The following is a 16,500-nucleotide window of genomic DNA, read 5'->3' as shown; positions in this document are numbered from 1 at the left end:
TTTTTTTTTTTTTTTTTTTTTTTTTTTTTTTTTTTTTTTTTTTTTTTTTTTTTTTTTCCTCTCTTAAAGAGGAAGATTCACTCATATAAAGGAAGAAGACTCACTCCTATACAATAGGTTTTCAATGGAATTCCAGGTTAGGGGGATCTTGAGAGGGCTATGAGAAATTTTATGTGGGAAGAGGTTCATGAGGGGGTGAGTCCTATCTGGTCAAGTGGGAGGTGGTTGTTAAGCCTGTGGAGCTAGGGGTCTAGGAATTGGGAACTTAACAGCCATCTAGTGAACTGGTTGAAAGTAGCACCCTTATCTTCGGGTGGCCTTGGCACTGGAAATTTTAGGAGGAATGCTGCTCTTCTATCTAAATGACGTTGGAGATACACTCAAAAGGAGCCAGCTATGTGGAAAACAACTGTAAGGATCAAGTATGGTCAAACAGACAACAGTTGGCTCCTAGATGATTAAAGAATCTTTGAGTACAAGTCTCTTGATTGGGTGGATCATCTGGAGATTATCAAGATCAAAGCTTTCTGCTGGTGTTTACAGCTCATTATCATATCTTTGCCAGATATTCTCCTAGTTATCTGTTTCAAATGGGGCATTCTTGCAAAGGGTAAAGGGATTCTTTTGAGGATTATCTTTTTGTTGTTTCTTTATTGGGCATCGTTTGCTGAATTTTTCGTTTCCCAAGTATAATCTTTTTAAACTTCATCTTCTTGTATTTTCTTTTTTCTTTTCTACTCTAATGAAACGTCCTGTTCTTGTTAAAACATGGTCTCTTATCAAAAAAAAAAAAATGGTCAAAAGATGTAGAGGCAAATGCAACCTATGGAAAGAAATCTAACAAAGCTTGGAATTTTCTTTTTTGAAGAGGTCTTTAAGACAGAGAATAGGATGAATGATTAACTCTCACTCACTATGACCAATGATGGTATTCACCCGAACCATTCCATGAACTCTATTGCTTGAAATTTAACTCCTCTGGAACCTTTTTGCTAAATCAGCCACCAAGACCCTCCATTCAGGCCATCTTTTCTGGACACTTATCTACTAAACAGACTTGGGAAGGCAACAGCTTCAAGAAAGTGTAATTTTTTTTGTGGTCCACAACCCATGCCAGCCTAAATGTCATGGACAGAGTGCAAAAGAGAAATCCTAACTTGATTTCATCCTTGAATATATATTTTTTTAATGTATAGCTAGTAGTCATCTACCCATTCACTTATAAAGGATTGAATTTCATCCTCAATCGTTTTGATATTGTGTGGTGTATTCCAAAGAATATAGAAGATGGCCTTATTGAATTACTCTACGGCTGGTGGTTCGAAGGAAGATTCAAAGTGATTCGGTCCAACGCAGTCAGTCTTTGGTATATTTGGAAAGAAAGAAATTCTAAACTTTCTCTAATGGGTATGATTCTTTTATCAATTTTTCAGACCACTTACAATAGTCGGCATCAAAATGGAGTGCCCTTCACAATTCCTTTGTAACTCACCTCTTTTGTTGATCAACTTAGATATGAGGCCTTTTGTTTAATTCCTCCTTTTTGGCGCAGGGACTCTTTGTCCTTTTTGTTGATAATATATATCTTTCATCACTTCTTCTTAAAGAAAAAGTAGCAGGAGAAAAACACCCTTTTTCTTTTTTCTTGTAGTTTATTTATCTAAAGCTGGAACTCCAATTTTGCTTCTTCTTTGTTGATACAAACTGTGATCCTGTATTGTAACTCTAGGTGTGTTGTCTGTTGTTTCTTCTTCCCTGGTGTTTTTAATACCATTAGAGGCTGCTTCTATTTCTAAAAAGCAAAGAAAAAAAGTAATACTATTAAGGTCTTAAAGTAATGTGTGCAGGTCAGGGGTGGACAGCTGTGGGGAACAGATGTGTATACATATGATTCAGATCTTGTTGCTGGTATGTAATGTCCCACTGTTTTCTAGTTAATTGAATTGATGTGGATCTATGAGAAATAACACAGGTTGTTATATTTTGTTTTCTAGTTCTCATGCATACAGGCTACTGTCGACTAACAGCTTCTCCACCTCCACCTGCGATCCAGGAGTTGCGTGCAACCATCAAAGTATTACCTCCGCAAGATTGTAAGCCTGTTTTTCTTTATCTTGTTTGATAGATGGCTAAGTTTTATGATGGGGTTACAAAAAATCAAGCCCAATAAAAAAGGAGTCCACAACTTAGTAGTTGTATATCTTTGAGAAACAAACACTTTCATTGTGTTAACGAAAGGTAAATTCCAAAAGCAATCTTTGACACCCGCACCCTTAGAACTTATAGAAAATCAAGTGGGTTTCATTGCAAAAAGAAGAAATGAACATCAACTTGAACTAATAAATCTTGCCAAATCAGCAAACTCATTCTGATTTTTTTCGGTTATCACCAAGTTTTTTTTTTATTTTCTAAGATAGATTTTTTATTGATGAAATGAAAAACTACATGAGTTCAAACAATCATACGAAGAATAAAAAAGAAATCAGCTACTAAGGTATCATAGGAAAATGTAAAAGAAGTTTGAGAAGCCTTCTTCTCTCTCCTCCTAACCCTTCCCCTTCCAAAACCCTAGTTACCTCACTGTTTAGCCTCAAACTGGGCCACATCTTTGGTCGTCACTCCTCGTTGATTTCGTCTATCGCATGTGCGGGCCACTTCTCTCTCGGTTTCATCATCCCTTTGTTTTCGTTTAACCTTAGTCACTCCTCCTCCTTGTCGGTTCTATCTGGCGCCGTTTGTTCATACTCTCTTGTAGACCAACGTTTTGGGTGAGGAAAGAAAAGGAAGTGGTGGAAATGAATTTCGAACTCAATCTGGGTGTTTTCTGCTAGCCAACAACTCTTGAAAAGACATTCATAATGCTTTAGAGGTTTATTTTCAATCCAAGATTTCTTTTAATCCCTTCATGGAAAATAAGACGACGTTGAAATAGAGTGTTGATTTTTCTGATTTGGAGTTTGATGATAAGTGGAGGAAAATTGGAAATTTTCAACCAAGAATTAAGAAATGGTCCCAAGAAGAATCCTCTCATCCAAAGCTAATTGAGGGATATGGTGATTGGATTTTTTTGAAGAATTTACGAAACTGTATTGGATATGTTACTTGTTTTTAAGCAATTGGTCCACATTTTGGAGGTTTAGTCAATATTCCTCCCAGACTCTTAATTTTATTGATCGCCCAACTTCTAGAATTGAAGTTAGGAAAAATATTTATGGTTCCATTCAGGCTAAGATTAAGGTAACAGATGAATTTGAAAGTCTCTCTCCACATTTTGGGGATATATCTCCTTTAGATCCTCCAAGCATTGACTATGGGGACTTGTCAATTCTTAATTTTACAAGTTCAGTAGATCTAAAGAGAATAAATCAAGTTAGGATGAATAAAGGCGCAACCATCTCCTCAAGTTCCCATCATTTTCAAACCTACGCGTCATGTCTCTAAAATGAAAAATAAACTTATTGAATCTCACCCTCTCCATTATACTCTGTTGAAAGACTACTTTGGTATCCATACTAATTCAGAGTTGATTAAACATTTTGGAATAAGTTTATGTTTTGCTCCTCACTTCCTTTCCAAAGTTACACAACCCCCTTCACAACCTGCTAACTCTTTTATTCTTTGAGTGATCACTCCCCCAAGTTCAAATGTCACTTTAACCAAAGGTATCGTTAGCTCTTCCACCACTAAGTATCCTATCTCCGCTCCAATTGTTCACAGCATTGAACCTAATGAAGTATCTGATGTTAATATGAGCAGTGAAGAATTTGAAGCACATTTAATTGATGTAGAGGTCGATGAATTTTTTGACAAGGACTCTTTTTTCATAAGCATTCAACAGTGTTCATTTGTTGAAAAGAGGATGTTTGTTGAAAAGCCTCTTTTTTCCATGCTAATGCAACTGCTAAGAGGAATAAATGTACAAAAAGACCTTCTGACGCCTTATGGTCAGTATTTAAAAAGAAAATAATAGGGTTTTTTTTTCTTCTTTATTAATTGAAGAAAAATAAAATTTATTAACTCTAAATGCAAAAAATTGTGTTAGGTTTTTTTTTTTCATATTCCCACTTCAATTATGCTCTCTTCTTTATGTATATTTATATATACATACATATTTATAGTGTGCCCCACAAAAAAGGCAATGTTTTTCTTTGTGCCTTGCGCTTAAGCCCTTGAAGACTATTGCACTTTATTGCACCTTGAACTTTAAACAACACTGGTCTCCAAAAATATTTGTAAATTATGTCAAATTGGTTTAGGCATGGGTTCAAATCCTTGCCTCCATTTGTTGTTGAAGTCAAAAAAAAAATGCAAATTATTTGTAATCATAGGAAGGGAAAATTTTTGAAAATATATAGAACTTCACTCTTTAGCTATAGATAATTTCTAATAGTTTCTCTCAGAAAATTCCAAATATCTTAATTTTACTTGGTTTGGATTACTCATTTCTTATTTATGTTGTTGAAAAACATTAATTTTTCTCTCCTTTTTTTCCCCATATCTTTTACTTGCAATGCTCTTCTTTTAAATGCATGATTTCTTGTTTTTTTCCATCAATTTTTATTGTAATTATCTTTATTTGTTGATGTTACTTCTAATTGTGTGTATTAGGTTACATTTCTACTCTTCGAAATAATGTTCGATCTCGAGCTTGGGGAGCTGCTATTGGTTGTAGCTATTGTGTTGAGAGATGCTGCATTGTGAAGGTAATGAAACTTCAAATTTTTTGGAGATGGGTTCTAAAACTTAAATAGTAGTGTAGGATTTATATATTTATATATATACATACATTAAATCCTACACTAATATATAAGTTTTAGTATATTTATATATCTTGTGGAGAGAATAAATGGAAAGAGTAGATGGAAACCACTTGCCGGTTGTCAAGGGTAATACTTCCTCAGATGTGAGAAAAATCATGGGTATGTAGTCAAATATCATAGATCCGTGATCCTAACTATGCGTATACAAAATCATTATTATTATTATTATTTATAAAAGACAATTTCATTGATGATTGAAATTTACAAAAGGATGTATAATCCATAGTGTTTACAAGAGACCTCAATTTTGCAATTTGGGAGGTATACTCTAGGAAGTAAAAATATTAGACAGTTTACACCAAAATATAGTTTGGTAAATAACATGGTTGAAAAGTTCTTGTATACAAAATCATTATCAGAATCTTCTTGTAATAACAGAGTACTTTTTGTTGAGTTTCAATCGGTCTTGGCAATATATTCAGGGGATTGTAGTGAAGTCGCTACTATGGGCGGATGGTAAGAAGGTCCCATCCGAGGGCTAGAGAGTGATGACTGGTCCAATGATTATTCTATGTTTTATGTCATCTGGAGTGTCTTTTGGTGGATTCTCTTGATTTCGGGAATCGCCCCCTTTTTCAATCTTCATGTGGTTTTTTTTTTTTTTTTCTTTTTTGATAAGAGAATTTTCATGTGTGCAATTAGTGGTCATCTTTCCTTACAGAAAAAAAGTGAATATATTGATTTTAGAGCCAATTGCAACATATTGATCCTTGTATTTTGAAGGCTTTTTCCAACTTTGTTATTTTCTTCTCTCTTCAGAAAGGAGGTGGATCCATTGACCTGGAGCCGTGTCTTACACATACATCTGCAGTTGAGCCGACCCTTGCTCCTGTGGCTGTTGAGCGGACAATGACTACTAGAGCTGCAGCTTCTGTAATTACTTGACATAATATTTAACCCCTTTTCAATGTTAACTTCCGAGATTTTTTCTTTCTATCTTATAATACAATAATAGAAGTATTTTCCTGTTCATACGGTAAGATTGCTTCCTTTTCGGTATTTAGGAAATGAATACAAATTTGGCTGATGATATTTGATTAATTCAAAGATATAAAGATAATGCCCTGCTTACTGTCTGTTTCATAGTATATACTCACTATTCTCTTAACTCATTTAAAAATTTCAAAACTGAACATATTATTAGGCACTTCAAATGAATAACATATCTACCATTGTTATGATTTTTCATTTTCGTTGTAATCTGTTTTTATTTTAAATGAACTGATGGGGATTTACCATGTTATGCTATATTTTTCAGAATGCATTGCGTCAACAGAGGTTTGTTAGAGAAGTTACAATTCAGTACAACCTTTGCAACGAACCATGGTATACTTCAAACCCTCTCTATTAATACTGCATCTGCAGGTTTTTTGCCAGAACGTTAACTTACATATGCATAAAATTATTTGGAACTATCATGCTTTGTTTTGTTTTATCTTGTTTTTCTGTTTAACTTGGCTTTTATGCATGTCACACTAGATCTATATATTTACTGTTTACCTAAGATAACCTATATATTTTCTATTATTATTTCGATCTAACACAATACTGCATACGCATAAATTATATTTGTAGTTTGTTGGAATGCATACGCATCCCATAGCGCTGATATATGAGATAGTTTATCCTTCATACAGTTTGATCAATGAATCCTCCCCGAACTCCTAAACCTTATCCAATTGTTATCAATGTTCTTAAAAAGACTTTTCAAGCTTTTTCCTTGCATCAAGTCAAGGCTCAATACTTGACGAGACTTGCCCAAGCTCGCCACTAGCAAATATTGTCCTATTTGGGCTTTCCCTTTTGGACTTCCCCTCAAGGTTTTTAAAACGTGTCTGCTATAGGGAGAGGTTTCCACACTCTTATAAAGAATGAATGATTTGTTCACCTCCCTGACCAATGTGAGATCCACCCACCTTTGGGGCCCAGTGTCCTCGCTGGCCCTCGTTCCCTTCTCCAATCGATGTGGGACCCCCCAATCCACCCTCCTTCGAGGCCCAGTGTCCATACTAGCACACCACCTCATGTCCACCCCCTTTCGGGGCTCGGCTTCCTCACTGACACATCGCCTGGTGTCTGGCTCTGGTACCATTTGTAACAGCCCAAGCTCATTGCTAGTAGATATTGTCCTCTTTGGGCTCCCACATCGGTCGGGGAGGAGAACGGATCGTTCTTTATAAGGGTGGGGAAACCTCTCTAGCAGCAGACACATTTTAAAAACTTTGAGGGGAAGCCCGAAAAGGAAAGTCCAAAGAGGACAATATTTGCTAGCAGTGGGCTCGGGTTGTTACGACACTAATATGCAAGCTCATTTACAACGTTATTTTGATGATTTGGAAAGAACGTCTATCACCATGAGGGATCTTAGTGGTCGAGAGAGGCCAGGTCAAGTAGTAGTAAACACTTGGATGTTTTCTAGATGTTGTTTATAGGATTCAACAAATGTCACAAGTGATTAGTGAATAGCATATATCTATGAGATAGTTTGGATTCCCATGTTTATTCAAAAACAGGAAAGTAGGATACATTAGTGCCTTGCTTTTAAGAATTTTTTTGGCAGTTACTGGCATTGTCATGACATATTTCATATGTTCTTGTACAATACAAAACATAGCCATAATTGAATCTTGCTTATTGTGATATCCTATGTTTCTTGAACATTACATAACATACCCATATTTGAATTTTGCATTGTGTGCTTTCTTATGTTTCTTGTACACTACATAACATAAAAAATTCACTTTGTAGTGTTAATTAAATCACAGATGCATGCCCCTGGATTTACTCTATATGGTTGCACAATGTTCGTATTAAATGTTCCATTTACAAAACTCTGCAGGATTAAATACAGTATTAGTATTGTTGCGGATAAAGGTCTAAAGAAACCTCTCTACACATCTGCGCAGTTGAAGAAGGGAGAAGTTTTATATCTAGAAACGCATTCATGCAGGTATGTCAAGTCCCATGGTGTTTTCCTTACCTCTCATAAACAAACTTCAAATAAGTTGATTTCTGAAACACATGATGTGGATATTTCACGAGCTACATTGTGAAAGCCTCATTAAGAAGAAAAATCTTCCTTTAGAATATTTCAGGCATCAATGAAATTTTTTTCATATAAAATAATTTGTCCGAAAGAACTACTTTGTGAAGGTATGAACTCTGCTTTTCCGGGGAGAAAATGGTGAAAGCCATTGCAGCATCTCAGGGGCATGAATCTGAAGCTGAGAAATCTCAGAATCACATTATGCACTGCCCAAATGGTGAAAGAACTGATAACGATAATACTTTGATCGATGTGTTTCGGTGGTCTCGCTGTAAGAAGCCACTGCCTCAGAAGGTTATGCGTTCTATTGGGATTCCACTGCCTTCTGAACACATGGAGGTACTTTTCTCCAGCTTTCTTTCAATCTTTGAAAGATAAATTCTATCAGAATGTCTTGCATCTTCATTGATTTATTTACTTCAAAGATTGCTGTGTAGTGGGCTTTCTGGTGCCTATTTGAGTACATTTTTCTGCCTAAAGTTGCCATGACTTCACTTTCACGTTTTCACTTTCACGTTTCCAGTTAGCGGCATGTTATATCTCGTTAAATCCTAGTAGATAAATAATATGGGGTTGCTATGGCCCATTCTTTAACTGTAGTCTAATGGCACGCTGTAATAGACCCTTAGAGAGAAAGAGGATGAAACTTCTCTTTCTGTGATGATTTCATTTATTTTTCACTACCTATATTGGTTACATATTAAGGTCATTTCTCAGAAGAGAAGAGGGGTGGATTGTGAGATCCCACGTCGGTTGGGATAGGGGAACGAAGCATTCCTTATAAAGGGTGTAGAAACCTCTCCCTTTGCTAACACGTTTTGAAACTTTTGAGGGAAAGCCTAGACGGGAAAGTCCAAAGAATACAATATCAGAGCTAGCGGTGGGTTTGAGCTGTTACAAATATATTGACTAACATAAATAATACACCATGGCTTTGAACATTTTCATCTTTATGGATAAAATTGAATTGCCAACTTTCCTTGTGGTCGGAGCTTTGAATCTCGACTCCTATATTTACTATAAGCATGTGATTGAATTACTATACATCCGTCTTTTTTTTTTTTTTTTAGGTACTTGAGGATAATTTGGACTGGGAAGATGTACGGTGGTCACAGACTGGCGTTTGGATAGCTGGGAAAGAATATGTACTTGCTCGTGTGCATTTCCTATCCATGAATTAGTTGCATTTTTAGGATCGATCTTGTTACTTTTAGATGTATGAGAACATATATTTCATAATCATATTTCAGAGTAGTAGGTGGGATGCTATCACAATAGTGCTCTGATTCTTTTCTAGTTCATATTATTATATTGGATGTGGAAAACTTGGTTCTTTGATCTTGCATCTCATCATATCAATACTCTATCATACTCTTCATCAGTACTAGGAAAATCATGGAGCGCCACATGGGTTCAGCTAAAAGATTATGGACTAAATTATATCAAAACTACCTGTCCGATGTCCGATGCAACTCTTAAGCTAAAAGATTATGGACTAAATTTTCAACAAGTGTCAAAACTATTATAAGTTTGAACTTTATGTCCAATGCAACTCTAATCTAAACTTATAATTTTGTATTTAGTAGATCTGTAAATTTTAAAGATCCAAAGATCCAATGCAATTCTAATCTAAACTTTTAAACTTATAATTTTGTATTTAGTAGATCTGTGAATTTTAAAGATCCAATACAACTCTAATCTAAACTTATAATTTTGTATCTCTTGTGAATTTTAAAAACTTTTAAGCGAAGTTTGTAATGGCTTGTAATGAGCCCGTTTCACACTTCACCCCAAACACCATCCCATCTTGTCATAAAAGTCATCCCACATAGCATAGCTAAAGCAATTGAGACCCACAATCAGTAACCAACATGACAAGTTCAAACATTTATTTAGCTAATAAATGTTCTAAATCTCACATGGTTTATAATGTCATGAACCACATTGTGTGCGATCTCTAATTATCGAACATTTTCAATATTCACCCCTACTCCACTAAGAAATCTATTAGTCTGAGCGACAATAATATTTTTCGGTTCAAAACACGAGTTCATTATACTTATAATTGGTATCAGAAAATTGTTGGAAGGATCATTTTGGAGGCATTACACTAAAAGAAATGGGCACTTAATTGAGACATTACTTGCGTAAAAAAATACAACAGAATTATTATTTGGATCCCTAATCTTTTGGCGACAAAAGGCAGCAATGAGTTGGAGAAAGGCATAGGCCAAAAAACCTGAAGCCACCATTCCAAGGGGTTTCCAAATCAATAGCCAGCAAGCAACATACAAAAATCCATAACAAAATACAATAGTACATATTTAGTCAAACATCTGCTAAACCATAAGACAGCCACAGACAGACAGACAAGGGAAGAGAGGGGCCTAAGACTTTTTGAGTATAAAATGGCTAACAATTGCTATTTACAAAAGGATGCCTTTGGTTTACTCTCACTCATTCCAAAGATTTAAGAAGCCTGAATAACGCCGCCGCTTCTCTGATCCGAGAGAATTCGATGCAGAAAGCTTGAACTTCGATGAAAAGATCTTTCACTGCCAACCAAAACCAAATCGAGGTTAAACTAATACAAAATCGAGGTGCTTATCGAACGATTAACAAGCTGATACAAATTTGTCTTACATTCCATGGTAAGTAGAATTGACATTAAAATGAAAAGAAATGGAAGGCAAGAACTAAATTATAACACTCTTAACAGGTCATTCAAAAAACTGCACGTTTTTGCACACTGAAAAAGCCTACTCTCTGCTTGAAAATAATAAAGGCGTGTCCTCATAAGAGCTTTGAGCCAAGCTATCCAAAGAGATCTACAATTATTGACCGCTTATGCAGATGTTATGTGGAAGGACTGTTATCCAAATACGACTAAATTCTTCCTCTGGGAAATCCCTCACAAGGCTATTGCTACCGACCGAACATATTCGACACAAATGTATGCCTTACGTGGCTATCCCCCCAGCTGAAATGCCCAGAGACACATTTAACTTCACTACCCATTTGCTTGGTTTTTTCTGAGGAAGATTTTAAACTGCTCTGGCTGGTCTATAGTTCTAGCATTTGACGTGAAGGACTTTCTCGCTTACATCCTCTCAGACGCCTCTTTAACAAAGAAAAATGTCTAAATGATTAATGAAAGCGCATTTATGGTGGTCAACAGCGGTCTACGGCAAGCAGCTGTTATTAATAACTCATTAGGTTGTGACACTGTTGTAACCTACGGGGTTGTATTAACAGCTCCAAGATATTGGTTACATAGGAACAAACGTGGATTTGAGTTCAAACCCAAGACCACCGACTTGGCCCCAGATATCAGTCGACCTCGTTGCACTCTTCCCAACCCTACTCTAACCCGTTTTAGGAAAAGCAGCACAGGTTGTCTGAACACAATTTAGACAAGCAATTGAAAAAAAATGACTACAATTCTAGTTAACTGAACTAGCCTGACAATTTGTATTTTGATACAGGTAGCAAACATCAAAATACCTATATGATCCAGCATGCGGCACATATCCATTACGATTCTCACATCACACAGGAGATTATACTTATTATTTCATAATTCTAGACTTTTCCAATCACATTCCAGTGTTTGTATCTCTAATTAGATACATAGATAGACGCAAAGATGTCAAAGGAAACTAAGGCTGTAGAGGAAATCACAAACCAACTACTATAGAATAGGATGAACTACATTCTTAGAAGTGAAGAATGCATATAATGACTTAAGTTCAAGCAGCTGAGAGGAACTTACCGTTGATGATGTTATTTCGAATTAAACTCTGTAGAAAAACACATACAAGCCGAACTAATCTGTTCTGCATGTACTTATCCTGGGGAAAAATAAGAAATAAAAAAGTTTAGTATCTTAAAGATGTTTAAACTAAAATTCGTAAACCAAAACTAGCATATTGCAGTCGAAAAATTCCTCATCCCTCAGTGAAATATAAAAGACGTTTGAGAACCAAAACCACAGAGATGCCCTTACATAACAACAAAAAAAACTTAAGAAAACATAAAAAAAAAAAGAAAATAATAATAATAATAATGACAATAATTAAACTCTTGCTCTTGTCACCCATAGTGGAGTCTTATATACAATAATAGGGTCCCCTCAAGAGTTTCTCCCCAATATGATATTCTTCAGGTCTACCAAGGTACTGTGCACATGTAAAAATATGGAAGGGAATGAATAGGAAACATTTCAGCCACAGTAGAGCGTTTGAGGAATTCAAAACTCCAGAAATTCTGCCGGTGTTCTCTCTCTAAACACTTACGTTTGTTTTGCTTTTTTATTAACATCAACTGGAAAGTATTATGGTGATAGTTCCTGGCTTGCACTAGCCCCCCTATACATATTTTTCTATGAGCAACCAACCTTTTATTAAGTTAAAGGACCAAGTAGAAAGAGGATCCCCCACCCCACAGAAAAAAAAGAGTCCAACAAAGTGGAGGGAAGAACATCACTCGCCATTTACAAAAAAAATAATAATAATAATTATATATAAAAAATAAAAAAATAAAAAAATAAAAAACCAGTTTTGGTACAAAAAAAAAAAAAAACAGAAAATTTACAAAATGAATTTGAATCAAGAGCCCATAGGGAAGCATTAAAATGCACTAAATTCAACATATCCTTCGATGATCTCTCCCTTAATACAACTTCCTATTCTTTTCCAGCGAAATAAACCATAAAATAGTAAATAAACCAGCCTGCCAAAGATCAGCAACACTACCCCCCCCAAGAAGGGGTCATAAAAAACAGAAAACCTACTCCAGCACCTCATATACACTTGACACATTGGCTAAATGGAACCCCTACCAAAGGCTACTCCAACACTCATGATGATAAAAGGACACAACTACAATAAATGATTTAGGTCATCGAATTTGCTCTGATAAAGAACATATTAATTTGATCCAAAGACACAAGAGGCTATCCGCAAGCATAATTTTTCCCAAGAGGCAACCAACAAAGCAAAGGTTCAAGGGACGTGGATAGTCCTTGAACTGTTAAGATCCTTATCGGCTTTCATCTCCAAAAACATAAGAAATAATAATTCAAATAAGAGATTTGAGTTCATAAAAGTATACATGTCTTCAAGGGCCAACACTTGCAAGATAAAAACTTAAAGCCTCAAATGTTGAAAACTCAAAAGTGTAGTAAAAGTACATACTTTAATGCCCTCACACGATGATATACAATTAGTGATGTACATGTGTATGAACTCAGAGGGAAGTTCAACAGCTGTCGTTAGCCTGTTGACAACTTCCATAGAGTGTAAACTCATGTCCATATTAACAAGCACAGTAAAGTACCTGCCATAAAAAGTTGTGATGATGAATACAGGGGAAATAGAAGTCCAAAAAGTAAGTATCTCAGGTCATAACCAAAAAACAAATCAACACATGGATTCGAATCCATACTCTGCAATTTCAGGGGAATTAATCAATTTCTTTAGAACTTCAACTGCAATAAGAGGATTGTTTTCCACCAATTCCTAACGATATGAAAAAATTAAAAATATGAGGCAGGAAAACATCTTTTCTAATGAAATCAACTACAAGGTCATCCAAACACATACAGGAAGCTTTCGGGGTGTCAGTCCACAATGATATACAAGCTTTGGGTCGTTTGCCAACTCCACCACCACTTGCTGGTTTCAATCAAATAACAAACGTTGAGTCATTTCATCCTTTGGCATTTATTATGCAAGGAAAAAAGTTCATATGATAGCTAACAAAGTAACTGCAGAAGGACTTGAACCTCTTGTTGAGAAGGTATAAGAGGCCCTTTCAGAGCTTTTGCAATTAAGTCCCTCACAGCTGCGCCTCTACTAGTGTCAACACACATTCCATGGTCCCATAAAAGTTCATGACGATCGTCAAGGTTCAACCACACTAACTGCAAAGGGACTTTGCCAAGCACAAATCAGGTGTGCTCTAAAAAACATATATTAGATCCAAAAGAGAGTTAAAATGCATCTCACCTCTCCATTCTGTATCGGAAGCCTTGGTGGAAGAGGCCTAATCCACTCGGGACTTGATCCTTTAAGTGACAAATTGGACAATAACCCCAGCAATGTCTCATCTCTATCTCCAGATCCCAATTTAGGAACCACTCCAGGTAACAGGTCAAACCTAAGATGCCCAACATCATATAAATAAATAAATGAAAATAAAAGGTAGTGCAGAGGTTAGGTTTTAAACACATAAATAAGATGCAGAAGTCAAACAAGGGAGGAGAGGAAAACTCATACTCTGCCGAGTTTGCATCACAACCCAGTGGGACATCAGGGTCTGGAACCACATTTCTCACAGAACAATCTTTCAAAAAGCAATCAAACGATTGACCTTGAGCTTTATCACAAAACTGTTGCTGCAGTTGCTCTAGCTGAGGGAAAGCCTGAAAAACAAAAACCCTTTGGCCTCAAATAGATATTACAAATTTGATTCTCCCCACAATTGAACTTATGGGCAGAACTCTTGAGGGTTTTCCTATAGACAAATTAAAAGGGAAATTGTGCTCATGTTGGTTTCCATGTCTTACATGCAATGAAGGGTCGAAACCTTTAATGTAATCGGAAGCAGACTGTTTCAGGAACTGCAAGACAGACATCGTCATCATGATTAATATAGGGATTTATCCAACTAAGTATAAATAGAAAAATTATGCCTATCAAGGGCAAACATTTTTCAGTGTCAGAATCAAAAGAAACATGGGCTATGGCTATCAAATCAGAGGAAAAAAACAGAGAATTCAATCCCACTAGACAGCAGCATCAGCATATTTTTGGAAGAACTCGAGCATTTACAAGCTGAACCAAATGGTCTACCCCATGAAGAACTATTCAGCATCAAATGTACCACAGTCTTAATGAGTCCAAGGTAATACAAGAAGTACAAACTCTCACTGAAAAGGGACACATACAACCGCACTTGAGTTGTTGTGCTGTCCCAGCCCTTCCAACTCCTAAGAAAGATAGATCTTGGCACATGGGCATTGAAAGCAGAGCAATCCACAAGATCACAACCAAGCATTGATCCACGGGGAGGTCATCATTTGAGATTATCTATACTAAAACTTCCACTACTCCCTGTTGGATCTTGTTACTGATATTCCTTCTCATGTGGATTTTAGTGGTGCAGCAGAAGAGGTGGCTAAGAAAATCGTCAAGTTGTCCAAGGATGCTCGTGACTAACATGAAAGATCAAACATTGTTCATAAGCGGGCAGCAGACATGCATTAGGAAATTTGGCCATGGTCCATTTGAAGAAGTTTTGACTGCCTACTGGTCATCATAACAAGCTCACTCCCAAAAAGAATGGTCCTATTTGCATATTTCAATGGATTGGTTCTACTGCTTATTCAGGTAGCACTTCCACCAACACTGACATCCACCTTACTTTTACATGGCCAATATTTTTTAACTACCATGCCCCCGACTGCTTGAACTCATGGTCGACTTCTTTTCTGCGACAGGTGGAATTGATGTAAAGATCTTTGGGATCTTCCAGATTTTCTGCAAGTATTTTTGTAATTCTAAGTGATCTTTCAAGATTCTTTTGTAATCTTCCAAGATCTTGTTAATCTTGGAATTGAAATTCGGGGTTAACTAGACTACTTTTAGGATAGTATTTTTCAGTTTTAAGCACTTTTTCCGTTAAGTTGTAGTCGGCAGAAGGGTATTTTAAATGAATTAGAATTGGAATGGTTTGATTCACACATTAGACTCTCGACACCTTTGCCTTGGCAGGGCCTCAAACACAAATTACAGAACGATTCCACTTTTGTTGTTGTAGATTGATATGGTAGGTGGTACCTTTCATTCCTTGCAAGAAAACAAATGATTTTGTGCATAAAGAAAATAATGAAATAAAAAAAAAAATTTTGCAGATATTGTTCACTGACAGAGAATCCCACAATCAATTAGAAGGCATCATGATACAAAAAATCTTAAGCCATTCTCGGAAGAGTTTGTACAAATAATTTGAGAAAAAATTAGGCAAAATATAAACTTTAGTCCCAATGTTTGGTTATTTTTTTCAACTTAGCCCCACAGTTTAAACAGTTTAATTTTAGTCCCATATGTTTTAATATTTTTCAATGTCCCTCACAATTGAGGAATTTTTTCTTCCAAGTCTCTCTTTGAGAATTATTTTCAACATTTCTTATGTAGTCAAATCTGGTATCTAGTGCTAATATATCGGCTTGGATAGCTAACCTCGACAAGGAATTAGATTGGAAGGAGAAACTTCTTTGTTAAATAAAGTTCGTTAAAAGGAAGATGGAGATTCTTCGCCAATACTTGATTGGGTTTTCAGAAGTCTAATCCAACTTCTATAGGCAGTTCGATATTAACTCTCTTGATTCAATTTGATGTATTAGTTCTTTGTGAGGTTTTTAAGTTTATCATACGTTATGGGTTGCAGTTTCTTTGTATTCTTTTACTTTTCCTTTCTCACTCCTTTTGGAGTTTGTATCCATTAAGCAATTTTCAACGAAACTGTTATATAAAAAGAAAAAAAAAAGTATCTACAACAAAACTTATATTCTTTTTATTTAAAATAAAAAAAGGACACTTATCCTGTATCTTGGGGGGGGGGGGGGCCCCT

The 16,500-nt window shown here is 35.9% G+C and overlaps 2 protein-coding genes across 3 annotated transcripts in view; one reads left to right on the top strand and one right to left on the bottom strand.

Annotated features, from left to right (window-relative positions):
• LOC111438324 (zinc finger CCCH domain-containing protein 13-like) overlaps window positions 1–9,209 on the top strand; it is a 16,390-nt gene extending 7,181 nt beyond the window's left edge. For both annotated transcript variants that reach the window (XM_023076224.1, XM_023076223.1), the window contains exons 5-12: window positions 1,848–1,908; window positions 1,995–2,093; window positions 4,609–4,703; window positions 5,580–5,693; window positions 6,079–6,146; window positions 7,660–7,770; window positions 7,974–8,205; window positions 8,937–9,209. In XM_023076224.1, the coding sequence (XP_022931992.1) occupies window positions 1,848–1,908; window positions 1,995–2,093; window positions 4,609–4,703; window positions 5,580–5,693; window positions 6,079–6,146; window positions 7,660–7,770; window positions 7,974–8,205; window positions 8,937–9,047 (891 nt within the window). In that variant the 3' untranslated portion in view covers window positions 9,048–9,209. The remainder of the gene's footprint in view (window positions 1–1,847; window positions 1,909–1,994; window positions 2,094–4,608; window positions 4,704–5,579; window positions 5,694–6,078; window positions 6,147–7,659; window positions 7,771–7,973; window positions 8,206–8,936) is intronic.
• A 768-nt stretch (window positions 9,210–9,977) lies between these two features.
• Window positions 9,978–16,500, bottom strand: part of LOC111438328 (CCR4-NOT transcription complex subunit 11) — a 13,714-nt gene continuing 7,191 nt past the window's right edge. Inside the window, exons 4-12 of the mRNA XM_023076231.1 lie at window positions 14,435–14,488; window positions 14,145–14,290; window positions 13,875–14,025; window positions 13,652–13,789; window positions 13,470–13,541; window positions 13,312–13,385; window positions 13,062–13,203; window positions 11,639–11,717; window positions 9,978–10,421 (exon numbers count right to left, since the gene is read on the bottom strand). Of these exons, the coding sequence (XP_022931999.1) occupies window positions 10,324–10,421; window positions 11,639–11,717; window positions 13,062–13,203; window positions 13,312–13,385; window positions 13,470–13,541; window positions 13,652–13,789; window positions 13,875–14,025; window positions 14,145–14,290; window positions 14,435–14,488 (954 nt within the window). The 3' untranslated portion in view covers window positions 9,978–10,323. The remainder of the gene's footprint in view (window positions 10,422–11,638; window positions 11,718–13,061; window positions 13,204–13,311; window positions 13,386–13,469; window positions 13,542–13,651; window positions 13,790–13,874; window positions 14,026–14,144; window positions 14,291–14,434; window positions 14,489–16,500) is intronic.

This window comes from Cucurbita moschata, unplaced genomic scaffold (genome assembly GCF_002738365.1).
Source record: "Cucurbita moschata cultivar Rifu unplaced genomic scaffold, Cmos_1.0 Cmo_Scf00073, whole genome shotgun sequence".
In the NCBI taxonomy this organism is placed as follows: domain Eukaryota; kingdom Viridiplantae; phylum Streptophyta; class Magnoliopsida; order Cucurbitales; family Cucurbitaceae; genus Cucurbita; species Cucurbita moschata.
The sequence above is the reverse complement of the archived record's forward strand: the minus strand, read 5'-3'. Positions and strand labels throughout refer to the sequence as shown.